Source organism: Lepidochelys kempii, chromosome 16, assembly GCF_965140285.1.
Source record: "Lepidochelys kempii isolate rLepKem1 chromosome 16, rLepKem1.hap1, whole genome shotgun sequence".
Classification (NCBI taxonomy): domain Eukaryota; kingdom Metazoa; phylum Chordata; order Testudines; family Cheloniidae; genus Lepidochelys; species Lepidochelys kempii.
The window spans coordinates 4,639,000-4,651,916 of record NC_136395.1 but is presented as its reverse complement, the minus strand read 5'-3'; the positions used below and the strand labels follow the sequence as shown (position 1 = coordinate 4,651,916).

Here is a 12,917-nt window from a genome sequence, read left to right as displayed (position 1 = left end):
TTTCTTTCTGAAAATCTAAGTACACTATATCCACTGGATCCCCTTGGTCCACATGCTTGTTGACCCCCTCAAAGAATTCTAGTAGATTGGTGAGGCATGATTGCCCTTTACTAAAACCATGTTGACTCTTCCTCAACAAATTGTGTTCATCTATATGTCTGACAATATTGTTCTTTATTATAGTTATTAAAAAATATTGTACGGGCACGCAGGAGTGAAATCAGGAAGGCCAAATCACACCTGGAGTTGCAGCTAGCAAGAGATGTTAAGAGTAACAAAAAGGGTTTCTTCAGGTATGTTAGCAACAAGAAGAAAGTCAAGGAAAGTGTGGGCCCCTTTCTGAATGAGGGAGGCAACCTAGTGACAGGATGTGGAAAAAGCTAATGTACTCAATGCTTTTTTGCCTCTGTCTTCACGAACAAGGTCAGCTCCCAGACTACTGCACTGGGCAGCACAGCATGGGGAGGAGGTGACCAGCCTTCTGTGGAGAAAGAAGTGGTTCGGGACTATTTAGAAAAGCTGGACGTGCACAAGCCCATGGGGCCGGATGCGTTGCATCCAAGAGTGCTAAAGGAGTTGGTGGATGTGATTGCAGAGCCATTGGCCATTATCTTTGAAAACTCATGGCGATCGGGGGAAGTCCCGGATGACTGGAAAAAGGCTAATGTAGTGCCCATCTTTAAAAAAGGGAAGAAGGAGGATCCTGGGAACTACATGCCAGTCAGCCTCACCTCTGTCCCTGGAAAAATCATGGAGCAGGTCCTCAAGGAATCAATTCTGAAGCACTTGCATGAGAGGAAAGTGATCAGGAACAGTCAGCATAGATTCACCAAGGGCAAGTCATGCCTGACTAATCTAATTGCCTTCTATGATGAGATAACTGGTTCTGTGGATGAAGGGAAAGCAATGGACGTGTTCTTCCTTGACTTTAGCAAAGCTTTTGACATGGTCTCCCACTGTATTCTTGCCAGCAAGTTAAAGAAGTATGGGGTGGATGAATGGACTAAAAGGTGGATAGAAAGCTGGCTAGATTGTCAGGCTCAAATGGTAGTGATCAATGGCTCCATGTCTAGTTGGCAGCCGGTATCAAGTGGAGTGCCCCAGGGGTCAGTCCTGGGGCCGGTTTTGTTCAATATCTTCATAAATGATCTGGAGGATGGCGTGGATTGCACCCTCAGCAAGTTTGCAGATGACACTAAACTGGGAGGAGTGGTAGATACGCTAGAGGGTAGGGATAGGATACAGAGGGCCCTAGACAAATTGGAGGATTGGGCCAAAAGAAATCTGAGGAGGTTCAACAAGGACAAGTGCAGAGTCCTGCACTTAGGATGGAAGAATCCAATGCACCGCTACAGAGTAGGGACCGAATGGCTCGGCAACAGTTCTGCAGAAAAGGACCTAGGGGTGACAGTGGATGAGAAGCTGGATATGAGTCAACAGTGTGCTCTTGTAGCCAAGAAGGCCAATGGCATTTTGGGATGTAGAAGTAGGGGCATTGCCAGCAGATCGAAGGACATAATCGTTCCCCTCTATTCGACACTGGTGAGGCCTCATCTGGAGTACTGTGTCCAGTTTTGGGCCCCACACTACAAGAAGGATGTGGAAAAATCGGAAAACGTCCAGCGGAGGGCAACAAAAATGATTGGGGACTGGAACACATGACTTATGAGGAGAGGCTGAGGGAACTGGGGATGTTTAGTCTGTGGAAGAGAAGAATGGGGGGGGATTTGATAGCTGCTTTCAACTACCTGAAAGGGGGTTCCAAAGAGGATGGATCTAGACTGTTCTCAGTGGTAGCAGATGACAGAACAAGGAATAATGGTCTCAAGTGGCAGTGAGGGAGATTTAGATTGGATATTAGGAAAACCTTTTTCCCTAGGAGGGTGGTGAAACACTGGAATGTGTTACCTAGGGAGGTGGTGGAATCTCCTTCCTTAGAAGTTTTTAAGGTCAGGCTTGACAAAGTCCTGGCTGGGATGATTTAATTGGGGATCGGTCCTGCTTTGAGCAGCGGGCTGAACTAGATGACCTCCTGAGGTCCCTTCCAACCCTGATATTCTATGATTCTATGATTTCAACCAGTTTGCCTGGTACTGAAGTCAGGCTTACAGGCCTGTAATTGCCGTGATCACCCCTTTGTAAAAATTGTCATCATATTAGCTATACTCCAGTCATCTGGTAGAGAAGCTGATTTAAATGATAGGTTACAGACTACAGTTAGGAGTTCTGCAATTTCACATTTGAGTTCCTTCAGAACTCTTCAATCTGGTCCTGGTGATTTATTGCTGTTTAATTTATCAATTTGTTCTAAATCCTCCTCTAATGATACCTCAGTTTGGGACAGTTTCTCAGATCTGTTTCAGAGTTCCTCAGATCTGTCACCTAGAAAGAATGGCTCAGGTTTGGGAATCTCCCTCACATCCTCAGCTGTGAAGACCAATGCAAAGAATTTATTTTCTCTGCAATGGCCTTATCATCCTTGAGTGCTCCTTTAGCGCCTTGATCGTCCAGTGGCTCCACGGGTTGTTTAGCAGCTTCCTGCTTCTGATGTACTTAAAAAAAAAATTACCATTACTTTTTGAGTGTTTTTCCGGCTGTTCCTCAGATTCTTTTTTGGCCTTCCTAATTGTATTTTTACATTTCATTTGCCAGTGTTTATGCTCCTTTCTATTTTCCTCACTAGGATTTAATTTCCACTTTTTAAAGGATGCCTTTTTGCCTCTCACTGCGTCTTTTCCTTTGTTGTTTAGTCACGGTGGCTCTTTTCTATGTTTTTTAATTTGGGGTATACATTTAAGTTGAGCCTCCATTATGGTGTCTTTAAAAAGTTTCCACGCAGCTCGCAGAGATTTCACTTTTGGCGCTGGACCCTTTAATTTCTGTTTAACTAACCTCCTAAATTTTGTGTAGTTCTCCTTTCTGAAATTAAATGCTACCATGGTGGGCCGCTATGGTGTTTTTTCTGCCACAGGGATGTTAAATTTAATTATATTATGGTCACTATTACCAAGCGGTCCAGCTCTATTCACCTCTTGGACCAGATCCCGTGCTCCACTTAGGACTAAATCAAGCATTGCCTCTCCTCCTGTGTGTTCAAGCTGCTCCAAGAAGCCGTCATTTAAGGTGTCAAGAAACTTTATCTCTGCATCCCATCCTAAGGTGATATGTACCCAGTCAATATGGTGATAGTTGAAATCCCCCATTATTATTGAGTTTTTTATTTTAATAGCCTCTCTAATCTCCCTGAGCATTTCACAGTCACTGTCACCATCCTGGTCAGGTGGTCGGTAATATATTCCTACTGCTATATTTTTATTATTCAAGCATGGAATTACTATCTATAGAGATTCTATGGCACAGTTTGATTCATTTACAATTTTTACTTCATTTGATGCTATGCTTTCTTTCACATATAATGCCCCTCCCCCACCAGCACGACCTGTTCTGTCCTTTCGATATATTTTGTACCCTAGTATTACTGTATCCCACTGATTATCCTCATTCCACCAAGTCTCTGTGTTGCCTATTATATCAATATCCTCATTTAATATGAGGTTCACCCATTTTATTATTTAGATTTCTAGCATTGGTATATAAGCACTTTAAAAACTTGTGTCCCTTTAGCTGTCTGCCATTATACGATGTAATTGAATGGGACTTTTTTTTATTTGATTGTGTCTGATCAGACCCTGCCTGTATTTTATCTTTTTCCATCCTCTCCTCACAAGGACATAGAGATACTCTATTAATAGATCCTCCCCTAAGGGATGTCTGAACGACGTGCTCTTCCGCACCTGTCGCTTTTCCCCAGTCCTTAGTTTAAAAACTGCTCTACGACCTTTTTAATGTTAAGTGCCAGCCCTCTGGTTCCATTTTGGTTTAGGTGGAGCCCATCCTTCCTGTATACGCTCCCCCTTTCCCAAAAGTTTCCCCAGTTTCTCATACATCTAAACCCCTCCTCCCTACACCATCATCTCATCCATGCATTGAGACCCTGCACTTCTGTCTAACTGGCCCTGTGCGTGGAACAGGGAGCATCTCAGAGAATGTTACTATGGAGGTCCTGGACTTCAATCTCTTACCTAGCAGCCTAATTTGGCCTCCAGGACCTCTCTCCTATCCTTCCTGATGTCATTGGTACCTACATGTACCACGACCACCGGCTCCTCCCCAGCACTGCACATACGTCTGTCTAGATGTCTCGAGACATCTATTATTATTGCCGAAACCCAGATGGTTTGGGAGAAACCGAACTGTTGGCAACCCTAATCCCATCCCCTCTTTGTGTCTGTGTCCCAAGGGGTAATTTGGGGATAATTGAGCACATGTTCTTATGTAAACTGCTTTCGCATTACTGAGCTGTAAGTGCTAAGCATTACTGTTGTCAGGGGGAGAAGGAGATGCTTTCCAAGTTTAAAGGGATGAAGGGGTAGGCTTGGTTGAAACTCTTCTGTCAATAGTATTTTGCGACAGAAAATTGGGTTTTAGACTTAACATAGTTTTTCATGAAAAGTGTCTGGTTTCCAGGGAAGATTTTGACTGTGGAAAAAACAAATGTCACCCATGTGGCTAATAGGGAGATATCTCTAAGAGACCTGTTCGGGGGGCTGGGTACCAGTGAGTTGTGTCTGGGTCATTGTTGCTAGGCGGATGTAGCACTCCCCACCCAGAAGCCTCTGGAATTGGGTGTGGCTGGTTTGGGTCTGCTCCATTCCCTGTTGCTGGGGTCAGGCTCCATGAGGGCGAGTGGTCAGGGCAGGGCTTTGCACAAGGCCATGTGCTCTGTACAGGCTGGAGAAGCTGAGCCCAGGAGCAGGAAGCAGCTGTTTGCCCTAACTCGATGATGTTGTTAACCCTCCAGCAGGGAAGCATGGGCAGTGTTAATTATAGAAAGCGGAAATTGGGAGGGAAAGTTAATTTCTCTTATTTTAATTGTATACTTGGAATGTTGCTTGATTTTAGACAACCTGTTTTATTTAAATTGTCTCAACTAGTGCAATTCACCAACTTTTGTGTAAATGTGATAATGGGGAAGGAGTCATTTCTATTTTGCTAGTCTCAGTTTTGTATGTTCTTGTAACAGGGTTTTTTCAAAATCAATATACTTTACTGAGTTAATCAGTTAGTTGACTGGCTAACAGTGATGTCAGCAGAGGAGGAGGAAGAGTCTGCATGGAGTCCAGCTGAAGATTCCTACAGGCAAGTGGAGGGAAGATGTTGCTTTTGACTCAGCAGACTGTAACTTTGGTAATCAGAAACTCAGGTGAACTCAACCTAAGCTTTTGGGAACTCTGAGGGCTTGTCTTCACTATGGGGGTAAGTCGACCTAAGTTATGTTACTCCAGCTACGTGAATACCTACAGAGGTGGTGGAATCTCCATCCTTAGAGATTTTTAAGGCCTGGCTTGACAAAGCCCTGGCTGGGATGATTTAGTTGGGGATTGGTCCTGCTTTGAGCAGGGGGTTGGACTAGATGACCTCCTGAGGTCCCTTCCAACCCTGATATTCTATGATTCTATAATAACGTAGCTGGACTCGATGTAGATTAGGTTGACTTACCCCAGTGTCTTCACTGCACTGCATCAACCGGAAACGCTCTCTGGTCGACTTCCCTTACTCTTCTCGGAGAGCTGGAGTACCGAGGTCAACCAGAGAGTGCTCTGCCATCGATTTAGTGGGTCTTCACTAGACCCGCTAAATTGACAGTGTCCCCAGTAGTGGAGACCAGCCCTGAGTTTCTTCTCACAGTGTTTCTGTGTGGACTGATCTGTTTAGATTTGTTTTCTTTATGTATAACTGTGAAGATAATGTATGTGGATTATAAAATAGCCATGTTATGTTTTAAAATCTAAGTTATTATTTATTATGTTTCTTTATAAGATTTTATAAAGTAGGCACTTAATTAATTCATTTTGGGACTTGAATGTGGGGAGATTGACCCTGTGCAATCTCCTGGCTGAAAACCCTTAGAGGCTGAATTCTGGGTCTCCAGCTGCTTTTCTTTGTGAGTTGTGGGTTGTTTTGGGCACTGGAGAAAGGCTATGAAGTGAACTCTAGCACACGCAAAGGTTACACAAACACCCACAAACTGGCAATTTTGATTCAGAAATTTTCAGTGCCTCATGGGAATTGTAGTTCCGGTACCTCATCCCCTTTCTCCTCCATGGGCTGTGCAACCCAGCCGGCCTACACCTCCATGGGACTCCCATGATGCACCAGCAAGAATGGGGAGACAATGGGATGGGAAATGAGAGTCCAGACAGAGAGTCCAGCCCCGACAGGAGAATGGGGCATGAGACACCCGAACTATAATTTGCATGTCACAGCAGCAGCTCCAGAGGATGTCGTTTAATGTTGACCAAGCCAAATGAAATATTTAAATTTGCTTCCACAAACTGAAATAAGACGTCATTGTGATCAACAAATCTCAAAACAAACAAACAAACACCCATCCCCAAAAACCCAACCCTGGGGTATTCAACACAAAGTTGAAATTTTCCCTGGAAAGTTCCTCTCCCTTCCATTTACCTACCACTGCAAGTGAAGGGTCACCCTGGGCCAGGTCACCACTCCATTCTCAAAAGTGCTATGATTTCTGTTTTGCAATACACATTCCCTCTCTGTGCTGGCACATAAGAAGCTGCATTCCCTTTGCTCAGGGCAGCAGCCAGCCTGAAATGCTCCTGGGTGTGGTGAGATGCACTTCTCACCCTGGTCAGCCATGCACAGTTGTCTGAAAGGGCTGGTTTGGGTTTGCTGCATCTGAGTTTGGGGCTCCAGCTCAGTCCTGGGCAATTAGGGGCTGTGAGGGAGGCACACTCAGCCTCTCTGAAGGGGCACAAAGGGGCACTCAAAGAGAACAAGGGTTTAGAGATTGTTCAGAAGAGGGGTCAGAGAGGATTTGCCTTACAAAGAACTCCCCGTTGACCGGAGGCTGGTAGATTCCATCGAATGTGCAGGACTGACTCTGGCCACATGCCGTGAAGTTGAAGATCTGTTTGATGGCCATACGGCACTCAGTGGCATTCCCTGTGCCCACCAGCGTGGCGTTCCAGGAGGCTTGGGACAGGGTCAGCAGATGAGAGGCCGTGCAGGGGATGCTGTGAATGGAAGCTGCTTTGATGGTTTCCTGGTATCCTTCAGGGTAGCAAGGGTGATTAACAGAGCCCTGGACCATCATGTTCTGGGAACAGTGAAATCACATGGTCATTCGTAGAGTGAAGACTCATTCCTATCCCCTGCCCTCATTAAACCTGATGGGGCATCCCAGCTAGGGATAGGAACATACTGGGAGTCAGACAGGACTGGCAGGCAGCTCAGTGAGAGATTTTCCTTTCAAGGCCACTGGCCCAGCTGCTGGGGCTTCTTACTATGGAGTTGTATCATCATCAGATGTATTGTTGGCTTTGTCAGACCCAGACCTATCTGTGCACCTGCAGCCCCCTGCTTTCCCTCTCATGCAAGCCTCTTGCGGCTCTGGATGCACACTGAGCTACATGGGAGAAGAGTGCAGGGGCTCTTGGAGGCTACAGGTGTTGCCAAGCCTCGGAGACCCAGCAGCCTCCCCAGCTCATCTGGCAAAGTGCAATTCAGGTCCTTCGGCATCACGCACAAACCCTCATGGCCATGTGGCCTCTAAGGTGAGTGTGATCCCCACTGAATCCCTTTCAAGCAGGAGGCTGAATGGTAGACAATGCTAGAGTCCCTGAACCCTGGCAGTGTCTTCCGCCTTGACAAGCCCCCCGCCCTGGCTCTAGCTCAGGGTCCCCACAGCCCGTAGGTATTTCTGCAACCTCTGGAGATGGCATCTCCTCCTCCTCCCTTGCACATCTCAGAAGGGCAGCATCAGTCAACCCCTTCCTGTTCTCCCCACTGTTCCTGCCTTACAAGGCCTCCATCAGCCAAGCCCCTGCTTCTCTCCTCGCCTCCCAGAGAGATCTTGAAAAATTTCCCCGCTTCAAACTCCTGCTCCCCTCCACAGGCCTGCTTTATACCAGATGCTGCTCCTCACCCCACACCCCCATGGAGCCTGCTGCAGGTGCTAAATCCCCTCTGATGCCTCTCCGTGCGCTCCCATTTGCATTTAATAGAAACAAAATCCCATTGATAGAATGAGGGTAGAGTCAAACTGCCACCAAATGTTCTCTCACTTCTGTTATTTTCAGGATCAGCTGCTTCAGCGCCTGATTCTGTCCATAGCAGAGATAGCTGTGTGTGTAGATAGTGTAGTTAAACCCATAGAGCATGAACTTAGAGGCTTTTGTCTGGTCGGTAATTGGACCAATGGGGATAAAGCTGATTTGGGTTGATGCTCCTCCAAGGTCCAGTGCACCCAGGATCTTGGCTGATTGAGGATGGATCCAGTCACGTTGTCTGGGAGAATACTGCCAAGACAAAACAGGGATCACATGGAGAGACAGCTCCAGTCTTGAGTTATTCCTATGGGATGTGGGCTGTATAAGAACCAGTATAAAATCAAATTGAATTGAATGAAATAGAATAAAACAGAAGGGGTTAACTGCACTGCAAAAGTCACCTGCCTACAGAATCTGAAAATATAGCCTCTGAAAACACTTGGAACTGAAATTTGATCTGGTTTCACCCAGGAGTGACCCTTAATTTCCTTTTTGTGTTTACCAGGGAAACTTTTGCTTCTCTTTCATCTGTAGGCTTAAAAATGGCAGGTTTGTTTGTGTCTGTGTCATCTGATACTGTCTCTGGGATAATTGCTGTACTGAGGTGTCAATAGCTTATTGGTCATGGGGTTTTTAAATGATACATCCTCTGAGAATGATATTACATCATACTGGAATACAGGGAGCTGGCAGGCTTGGGGATTGATACTGTAATGGGATAAGGAACCTTTCACCCCTATGTTACTAGCAGTAACGAGTCTGAAAGTTGTTACCATCTGACGGCTGCTTGGTGCCGTAGCCTCCATGCAAAGTTAGATAGTTTCTATCCAGTCCTTCCTGGGCATTATCATTGTGGGCTGCTGTCAATCCAGTACCTTTCATCAGCCTGAATTAACTTACGCATTTAAGAATCTAAAATAATAACAATAGCAGAGATGGGTGTTTCCATTTCCCACTAGCCACACCTTGGTGAAGGAGTCCAGCAGATAGTTGATGGTGATCCAGCCATAGGCGCCTTCCTCTTCCCCTGTAATGATCCGAGCCCCATGGAAATTCACAGGATACTGTCGTATGCTCTTAGCAACTTCATTCAGGACCAGGTCTGCAGCTGATTTGTTTTTCATGCTAAAGGGTGTGCAAAGTCACAGCAGTGAGACAATGCCAGGAAATCCTATTTCACAGACGTTGGATTTCTGCAGCAAACATTCCACACCGCAGGAGACTGGTGGGTTTTCGTGCCTCTTTCTGTTAACTGAACCCAAACTGCATTTTTGTCTTGATTTAGAATCATGTAGATCAGAGGTGGGTAAATTACGGCCCACGGGCCACATCTGGCCCGCGGGACTGTCCTGCCTGGCCCTTGAGCTCCCGGTAGGGGAGGCTCGCCCCCGGCCCCTCCCCTGCTGTCTCCCCTCCCCCGCAGCCTCAGTTTGCTGCGCCGCCGGAGCTCTGGCCCACCTCTCCTGCTGGGGAATGCGGTGGCATGGCTGCGAGCTCCTGCTGCTCTGAGAGGCATGATAAGGGGGTGGGGAGCAGGGGGGTTGGATAAGGGGCAGGAGGATCTGGGGGGCAGTCAGGGGACAGGGAGCAGGGAGCGGTTGGATGGGATGGGTGGTCAGGGAGTGGGGGGGGTTGGATGGGGGGTGGGATCCTGGGGGGGGATCCTGGGGGGTGGTTAGGGGCAGGGGTCCCAGGAGGGGGCGGTCAGGGGACAAGGAGCAGGGGGGATTGAATGGGTTGGAGGTTCTGAGGGGGGCAGTCAGGGGGCGGATGGGGGCAGGGGCCAGGCTGTTTGGGGAGGCACAGACTTCCCTACCTGGCCCTCCATATAGTTTTGCACCCCTGATGTGGCCCTCCAGCCAAAAAGTTTGCCCACTCCTGACGTAGATAAAAGCAAGGTAAAAATAACACTGCTCTCCTTTCATGGAACTTCACCCCAGGTTCTGTATAATTGTTTCATAGCATCTGTCTTTATTTGCTTTAAGTATTTCATAGATTCATAGATTTTAAGACCAGAAGGAATCATTACGCTCTCGTGTGACCTCCTGCAGAGCACAGGGCCTGGAATTCCTGCATCAGGCCCAGGAACTTGCAGCGGAACTAGAGTGTCTCTTTTGGAAGACATGCACCTTGGTTTAAAGACTCCAAGTGATGCGAAATTCATGAATGCCAAGGCCAGAAGGGACCATTGTGCTCATCTAGTTGGACCTCCTGTGCTGGATCATATTAAAGAAGTTCTGTATTAAAATCACAAATGAGTTTGATTCCCCATAGTTTAAATTCCAGGGTATTACTAATTAAAAGGTCTCTTGGTTTTTGGTACTGTGTCTCTCCCTCTATGTGTGAAACTTGCAAGCTGCTATTTGTGTTAGTACATTCTAAGACAGAGTCTGTTCTCAAAGCAATTCTTTGTAACAACAACTACTCACACAGAGAGAGACTCAAAGCAATACTCTGTAACAACAGAAACACCACCCAGAGACTCCCCGCCCTTTTGTTGTATTCATCTCGCTTTGTTAACAATTGTGATTAAAATAGAGATACAGGATGTATGTGGATGAATGCTTGGTGTGGATAACAACTGAATGATCAGGGAGGTGCCAGCCTAAGAATCCAGTGTCCATCAGCTGAAGAAGGCATCAAGTGGAAATAACCAGAGGACCCCCGGAGGGCAGACTGGAATCCACCCAACAGCCACAAGAATGGGAGAACCAAAGAACAAGATAACATCTGGCAGCACGGAGCCGTCAGGAATGTGCCATCTGCTGATTGATTCAGAAGCAATTCCCATAGACTGTCGTAGGAAGAAATTCCTATAAAAATGGACTCTAGAAAGTGAGAACTTTGGGGTCTGATTCTGCAAACCAACTTCCAGGAGCATCAGATGAGCATCTGATGAGGCCCTGCTCCCTCCTCGTGTCCAGGCCACCTGGCCAGTGCCTTGGCATGAGCAATTCTAAGGCTGGTAACTATGATAACAACCTTGCAAAACCTGTGTGTGTGTGTATGAATGAATGTGTGAATAAATATGAAATGGAATGGAATGTTATCGCTATAACTAGCTGCTTACTATGATTCTTTCTGTATTCACAATAAATGTGGTATTTTGCCTTTTCCCCTTTAATAAGATCCTGTTGGTTTTTATTTTATTGGTATAACACCTGCACATCACAGACCACAGAACCTCACCAACCCACTCTTGTGATAGATCCCTAACCCCTGGCTGAGTTACGGAAGTCCTCAAATCATGATTTAAAACTTCAACCTATAGTTATAGTCTAACCTGCTATACCACAGGACATAGAACTTTCCTGAAAAGCTTCCTAGGTCATATCTTTTAGAGACACATGCAGTCTGGATTTAAAAACGTGTAAGTTATCAGCTTTGCTAAATTGTCCATGAAGTGTCAGAGCTAAACCAAGGTGCCTCACAGCAGCAGACACTTGTTCCCCATTTTGAACTTAAATTTTGTGACAAAGTAATGGACAAAGAAAGTACCATAGAGAACCACAGGACTATTGCTAGGGTGCTGTCCATCTGAGGGGGAACTCATTAAAAGCTACAATTACACCGTCTATTCCCAGACAAAATCTTTAAATACAGTAAACACATTGTAACTTTGTGGTTATAAAAGACTATGGGAGTGGTTAGGGAGCTAGCCTTTGACTTAGGAGACCTCTGTTCATTTTCCTGTTCCACCACGGCAGCAGTCCTGTGTGACTTTGGGCACGTCACTTAGTTGCTCTGGGCTCAGTTCCCATCTGTACAATGCGGGTAATAGCATGTCCCTGCCTCATGAGGATAAATACATTAAAGATTGTGCAGTGCTCACACAGTATAGTATGGGGGGCCATGTATGTCATTCCAAATTCAGGATGATGCTTTGAAAGTAACAATTCAAAGTTAAGGTTCCACAAAATCCTCAAGCCCACCTGCCCCTCACTGCCACCTCTACCTGGGGTCTGTCCAGTGAGGGAGACTCCATGTTGGTGGCTGGTATCCCAACTGCTTTCCACTTAAAAATCATTAACAGTGAATGTCTCCCTCCTGCTGCCACGTCCAGGGCCAGAGGCCCAAGGGCTCAGCATCCCCAGTCAGGGCCAAGTTTTCTGGAGAGCTCAGCACCCAGCATGCACCCAGTGAGCTGAGCTCTGCTGAGGATCTGGTCTCTTTTTTAGGTGCCAGAACGGGAGCTAAGGGTGCTTGTGAGTGCTGAGCTTGTTCTAGCCATACTGGGTGGGGGTGTCGTGTCACCACAGAGCCTTTTGTTTACCCAGGAGTTGCTGTGTTATTACCTCAGCAGCCTCATGCCTGCTGTAGCTCCAAGGTAAACTGGTACCTCCCTCTGCCTCTCATCAGGAATGACCTTCAGGGCATCCTCTAGACAGCTCCGGAGGGACTCACCAGCTTTGGGAGGGTCACTGGTGTAGCTTGATATGCCAGGTCCTGGAACACAGTTATGTCGATAAGAGTGACTGGGGATGGGGCAGGGTTCAATGAGAGGACGTAAGGGCTGAGGCCTGGTACCTCATGGGAGTGTGATGGGTAACCTGCTGTGAATCCCTCAGTAACCATGTCACTTAACTCTCTGCTTTGCCTCCTGAAGCATGATCATTAGGTGGAAGGAGCCAGGTGGCATGCAGGGTGTGCTGCAGTGGGCAGTCTCTCACTCCAGGCCAGAAGACAGGGACCCCCTGGCACTAGGCAGCACAGGCTGGGTTATTCTGGAAGCCAGGCAGCCAAGCAGAATCACAGGGTCTGCTTGTGTCCAGAAGCTTCAAT

General features: G+C 46.8%; 1 protein-coding gene across 3 annotated transcripts in view; it reads right to left on the bottom strand.

Moving 5' to 3' along the window:
- The window catches only part of LOC140899057 (ectonucleoside triphosphate diphosphohydrolase 8), a 62,288-nt gene that overhangs the window by 10,606 nt on the left and 38,765 nt on the right, over window positions 1-12,917 (bottom strand). For all 3 annotated transcript variants that reach the window (XM_073313798.1, XM_073313800.1, XM_073313799.2), the window contains 4 exons: window positions 12,431-12,581; window positions 9,101-9,260; window positions 8,151-8,384; window positions 6,911-7,183 (listed from right to left, as the gene is read on the bottom strand). In XM_073313798.1, coding sequence (XP_073169899.1) covers window positions 6,911-7,183; window positions 8,151-8,384; window positions 9,101-9,260; window positions 12,431-12,581 — 818 coding nt within the window. The remainder of the gene's footprint in view (window positions 1-6,910; window positions 7,184-8,150; window positions 8,385-9,100; window positions 9,261-12,430; window positions 12,582-12,917) is intronic.